The sequence below is a fragment of the Pelophylax lessonae genome (genome assembly GCF_965119305.1).
Source record: "Pelophylax lessonae genome assembly, chromosome: 7".
NCBI lineage: Eukaryota > Metazoa > Chordata > Amphibia > Anura > Ranidae > Pelophylax > Pelophylax lessonae.
In genome coordinates, this window is record NC_138774.1 from 140,706,442 (window position 1) to 140,712,542 (window position 6,101).

General features: G+C 45.5%; 1 protein-coding gene across 1 annotated transcript; it reads right to left on the minus strand.

The window, feature by feature from the left end:
- Positions 1–1,415: 1,415 nt before the first annotated feature.
- Positions 1,416–5,484, minus strand: EOLA2 (endothelium and lymphocyte associated ASCH domain 2). The gene is made up of 2 exons (XM_082264009.1): positions 5,222–5,484; positions 1,416–1,721 (listed from the first exon to the last, which is right to left on the minus strand). Exons 1-2 carry the CDS (start codon positions 5,472–5,474, stop codon positions 1,510–1,512), a joined length of 465 nt encoding a protein of 154 aa, XP_082120135.1. The 5' UTR covers positions 5,475–5,484; the 3' UTR covers positions 1,416–1,509.
- Positions 5,485–6,101: the final 617 nt, after the last annotated feature.

Here is a 6,101-nt window from a genome sequence, read left to right on the forward strand (position 1 = left end):
CTACGCACCAAAAACATATTGCGGGTGCGTTTTTGCCGCTTTTTCTTTCCATTCAATGGGGAGGTGCATTTTCGGTGTGGATTTTTCAACTGACCAAACACGATCCAAAAATGCGACAAGGTGCCAACACAGGAGGACAACTGGGAGAGAACTATCACCCCCTGACAGGAAGTGGCGAATAAGGACATGGCAGGATTTCCAGGTATTCTTTAAAGTAGAATTCCTGGGATAAACCTCAGTCTTAAAAATGCTCACTCCCCCCTCCTAACACCTATGCTGACAAACCTGTGTAAGAAAGATGTATATACTTCTACATACTGCCACCAGCCAGCTGATCTGCAAAGAAGAGGAGAGAGCGCTCAACAACAGCTAGAGAAGCTTGGAGCTATGACATCGCAAAGACTCCTATGGCCTATCAGTTGTTGGTTCTCCCTCCTCTCCCCTGCAGCCGCTGCTGACTGACACAGGGGAGCCAAGTAACCGGACCCAGTTGAAAATAGGCAAGTATATACATTTTTCTTCTACAGGTTAGTCAGCATAGGTGTTAGGATGGGGAAGGGAGCATTTTTAAAACTAGTTTGGCTTATCATTGATTTCTACTTTGATGAATGCTCAAGACATAAAGGATGTGCTCTTGTCCCCTTCCACTCCACAGATACATACTTAACTTAAACCAGCAGTCGTGGCCTTTTGTGTTTGATTACATTCAGCACCACAAGTCTTCACAGTTCTGGCTGTGTCTGCACATTACAACCCCATAGAGTTCTGTTGGGCTTGTCTACCTTCATCTCTGGCCTCAGGTTACTATGTTATAAAGGTCTATGAAGCTGCAATGCACAGGCAAGAAGATTTGCGGTGCTGGAAATAAAAACTTGAGGCTTTGGCCACTGGATTGAAGGAAGTATGCTTCTGTTGAAAAGGATGGTGAATTAGATTAGGTTGGGGGAAAGAGGCCAAAATGTAGAAGTGGATTTATCCTTTAAAACAATGTTAAAAATCACACTAACATGAAAGCTTTTATGAGATTTTAGCACATGGGTTTAGATCCAATATAAGGCCTCCTTCACACACGTAATTATACGTACACTCTGTATTCTTGAGAGGTGTATGTGAATAGCGACGGCTGCTTAACATGTACAAAGTAATGATGGGCTGACAGCAGCCACCGCTGTTCACATGTATCTGCACATCCTGAGCGGTTGCCTGGGGTTAGGGATAGATGAGCATCCCTAGGCGGAATTAACTGCTTTGTGTGCAGATACATACGAAAAGTGCTGCCGCTATTCGCATATACCTGTCAGCCCGACCGCAAGAATCTACTGATTGATTCCTTTGCTTGTATCCGGTGTATGTATCTAATTGCCCCGGTGAAGGAGGCCTAACGGCAGTCTCCAGATTTGTGAAGTAATACACTTAGTCCTTGTTTCATCCACACCTGGAGTGCTACAAAATTATACAGCACAAAAGTGGAAATGTTTTTTCAGAACCTGCAGCTGTAATTCTTTCAAGTTATGAAGGTATTAAGTGATAGGGGATGGTCACCGTCCAAATATCTTTTCCGCCTCTCGCTGGAATTGGTTCCAATAACCACCTGGGGTTGGAAACGGCAGTCAGGTATTTCCCATGTAGACCAATCAGCAGAGCTTTATTTTCAAGTTCCAGGGTGTCTTCAGTGGGCACATCATCTGTGCATTGCCAGGTATCACCGATGTCAATTAGACCTGTTCATAGAAGAGGAGAACCAATACATTGGTTGAGTATATGTAGAAAGCTACAGTATGTTTCTATATTGCTGAAATGAGAAAAGAGAAATAGGATTAAAATACCAATCCTGGAGAAAATGCTGCTACTGGCTCCCTGCTCTACTAATGTGACCAGAAGATGTGATCATGCAATCTCTGCTGGAAGGGAAGTTCTTCAGGAAAGCAGCTGCTCCTCTCAAAGTGTGCTAGTCAAAACATATTTTTTTATTTAGGGTAGTGTGGAAGGATTAGAACTCCTGTTAGGTAATTGAAGGTTGTGTTAGAGATTTCCTCACTTCCTGTCTGGTAAAAAAAGGTTGTCCCCAGGGCAGGAATTGAGGGTAAATCCCGCTTACCCCACCTAAAGTATCATTGCGAACATCAGAGAGCGATACTTCTAACGCCACACCTCCTGTGTAACTCTAAACTGGTAACCTGCAAAGGCTTTTAAAGCGTCACTATGGGCCCTTTCACACTGATACAGTTTGCCTGTGTTTTTATCTTTTACCAAGAAAGACGCAAGAAAAACTTGTCCCTTTAAATCACCACTGCGCTGTGGGTGCTGTGCGTTTTGAAAAGTCCTGCTTGCTGCATCTTTGGTGCAGCTTCTTATTGAAATCAATGAAAATTGCAGTAAAAACGCACCCTCGATTTGTGTTTTTGGTGCATATTTGAGTCACATGGCCATTTTTTCACAGCTGTAGGCAACCCAAAAATGCATAGGAAATGCATCTGAAATAAAACGAAATTTGCGGTAAACATGCATATGCCTTTTTACTGCAATTTTGCACAGAGCACTGTGAAAGGGGCCTTAGGGAGATTTTTAGTTTTTGTCACTGTGCTTTGTCACTGTGCTACTAGCATATGCAATTTAAGAGTGCAACATGTTCGGTATCTATTTACTTGTAGAGCTTCATGATTAATTGTTAAAAAAATTGCCATCTCGATTCAACCCCCCTCCCGATCAGGCATTTCTATGATTCATGTAAGTGCAGAGAAGTTCCCTGCTGGAAGTTGTCAAAAAAAAAAAAAAAAAAAGCAGCTGGCAAAGTTTATCACAACATTACTCAGCGCTAAATATAAAAATAAACATCGTATGATTTTGTTCTTATAGATCAGTGGTTCTCAACCTTCCTAATGCCGCAAAGCCTTTAATACAGTTCCTCATGTTGCGGTGATCCCCAACCATAAAATTATATTCGTTGGTACTTCATAACTGTAACTTTGCTACTGTTATGAATCGTAATGTAAATATCTGATATGCAGGATGTACAGTATTTTCATTGTTACAAATTGATGCTGGGGCTGTGGGCATGGTGCAGGAGATGCAGGGGCTGCGGGCATGGTGCAGGAGATGCAGGGGCTGCGGGCATGGTGCAGGAGATGCAGGGGCTTCAGGCATGGTACAGGAGATGCAGGGGCTGCGGGCATGGTGCAGGGGCTGTGGGCATGTACAGGAGATGCAGGGGCTGCGGGCATGGTGCAGGAGATGCAGGGGCTGCGGGCATGGTGCAGGGACTGTGGGCATGGTGCAGGAGATGCAGGGGCAGTGGGCATGGTGCAGGAGATGCAGGGACTGCGGGCATGGTGTAGGAGATGCAGGGCTGCTGGCAGGGTGCAGGGCTGTGGGCATGGTACATGCAGAGCTGTGGGCATGGTGCAGTAGATGCAGGGACTGCGGGCATGGTGCAGGAGATGCAGGGGCCGTGGGCATTGTGCAGGAGATGCAGGGGCCGTGGGCATGGTGCAGGAGATGCAGGGACTGTGGGCATGGTGCAGGAGATGCAGGGCTGCGGGCAGGGTGCAGGGCTGTGGGCATGGTACATGCAGAGCTGTGGGCATGGTACAGGAGATTCTCCTGGAGAATCTCTTGTACCATGCCAGCAGCACTGCATCTCATGAGGAGATGCAGGGGCTGCGGAGGGGTCTCACTTACCGTTTGGTGAGGCGCCTTGCATTTAAAAATGGTGCCGCCCAGCACTAACACGTCACTGCACATGCACCGTCTGCCCAAGAATAGCCGAGCGTGTACGGGCTACCTGAGCGGGGGCGGTGCATGCGCAGTGTACCCGTCGGGCCAGCCGCAGACATTTTTTTCTTTCAGGTGTCGGTGCCGCAGTGTGTTCCCTGCCTAAGACCATTTGAAATATGGGTTTTCCTATGGCCTTAGGCGACCCCTGTGAAAGGGTCGTTCAACCCCCAAAGGGGTCGCGACCCACAGATTGAGAACTGCTGTTTTAGATCAAAAGGGATGAACTTCAGTCTGTAATTGAGGTCAGTTTAACCTCTTAAACAATAAAGCCTTTTTCCGACACTTGTTGCTCACAAGTTAAAAATCAGTATTTTTTTCTAGGAAATTATATATATATATGTGTGTGTGTGTGTGTGTGTGTTTTTTTAGCAGAGACCCTAGAGAATAAAATGGCGGTCATTGCAATATTTTATGTCAGACTGTATTTGCGCAGCGGTCTTTCAAACGCAACTTTTTGGGAAAAAATACACTTCAATGAATTTAAAAAAAAACAAACAGTAAAGTTAGCCCAATTTTTTGTATAATGTGAAAGATGATGTTACGACGAGAATCGGGATCTTTATTCTAAGCAAAAAAATTGTGATTCTCATTTTATCTGGAATCATGCAGCTCTATTTATTTGGCGTAACATCATCTTTTATATTTTACCAAAAAATTGGGTATTATATTGTGTTTGTGTGCACTAAATATAATTAAATGTTTTTTTTTTTTTTCCTGAAAATGTGTGTTTGATAAACCACTGTGCAAATATCGTGCAACATAAAAAAATTGTAACAACAAGCAGTTTATTCTCCAGAAGGACTATTGTTGCGTTTTCCCCTGTGGATCTCTGGATATCCCTAGGGAAGTGATGATGAACCTTGGCACTCCAGATGTTTTGGAACTACATTTCCCATGATGCTCAGGCACTCTGCAGTGTAGTTGAGCATCATGGGAAATATAGTTCCAAAACATCTGGGGTGTCAAGGTTTGCCATCACTGCCCTAGGGCCTCATTCTCATGGACATGGAGGGCTGTATAGTGTGAAGAAGGTATAGGTTCATGCAGCTAGGAGTGGCAAGTGTTTGCGTACAGCCATCTGCACGATTCAATGACAGGCCACAGCTCTTTGCGCGTCATTGCACATCTGGGCAGAACGTTTGTCCCAAGGATACACATCTGTTCCTGTCTACATGCAGATGCTTGGATATTCTCGGACACAAGCACAAATGCAGCATGTCACTGATTGCATACGGCCGCCTGTACAAAACAGCCGTCACTCCAATACCTAGGCTTCCGGTGGCATGACCTGGGAAAGTGAGATCAAAGTAGATTTGTTTTCTCCAATGGTATTTTTTTCCACCCAGTTTTATTCTTGTAAGGCTTTACCCTACAGGTTATATTTATATTAGGGGTGCAAAAAAAAAAGACAATCAGGTACCAGATAAAATAAAACCAGAATACATACCAGCAATGACTCCCCTGCCAAACTGCTCCCCTGTATCTAAGAGTTGCTGCACATGAGCAGTTGACATCCCCAGTCTGTCCTGCAGAATGTCTCTCCAGTCCTGGCCATCCCAGTCCTTCACTGCTATTTGTATGGCTAGAGTGTTGTTCTTATAGTCGGCCAGCAGAGGGCGCCAGCGCGTTTCCACTGATTTCACTCCGTTCAAAAGCAGACCAGCATAGGGCTGCCGGAAAGACAGACAGCCGAGCTGCATGACCTGCCGCCTCTGTACCGCTCGATATGTGTCTGTATTACACTGTATACAAGTTTATAAAACGTGTGCTCTAACGCTGCACGGCTCTATGGAGCAATTTTATCCTGAACACGGCAGCCGGAAGAGACAGGCTGCAGAGCCCTCTGCGTGCTGGGAACGAGATCAACAGAAACTACATTTCCCACAATTCCCTCTACTTCTCTATTGAACAAGAAAACTTTATTACCTGAAGAATGTGAGCATTATATACAACAGGCATGATGTTCAAATCTCAAAACTTTAACACCAGCCCTTTGGCTGGTACACACAATTAAAGAGGTTGTAAACCCATTTGTTTTTTTTTTTTTTTTTCAACCTGAAAGAGAAACACATAATGAGCTAGTATGCATCGCATACTAGCTCATTATGAAATACCTTAGAACGAGCCCCCGCCGTGCCGCCCACTTACCTGTATGACGGGCGACATGTTCAGTCGCACGTCTTCCGGGATCGCGGCATCCGGCCATCTGATTGGCCGGAGCCGCGGTGACGTCACTCCCGCGCACGCGCGTGGGAGCCGACGCTCACGGCACGGGGCTCTGAAGGAACGGCACCAGCGGCCGTTCCTTCAGAGCGCATGCGCCAGTG

Excerpts from the sequence above, each read along its gene's own strand:
- EOLA2 (XM_082264009.1), bottom strand. The coding sequence starts at position 5,474 with ATGCAGCTCGGCTGTCTGTCTTTCCGGCAGCCCTATGCTGGTCTGCTT. Across the intron at positions 1,722-5,221 it reads TGGCAGGGGAGTCATTGCTG|GTCTAATTGACATCGGTGAT; the intron begins GTATGTATTCTG and ends TTCTATGAACAG.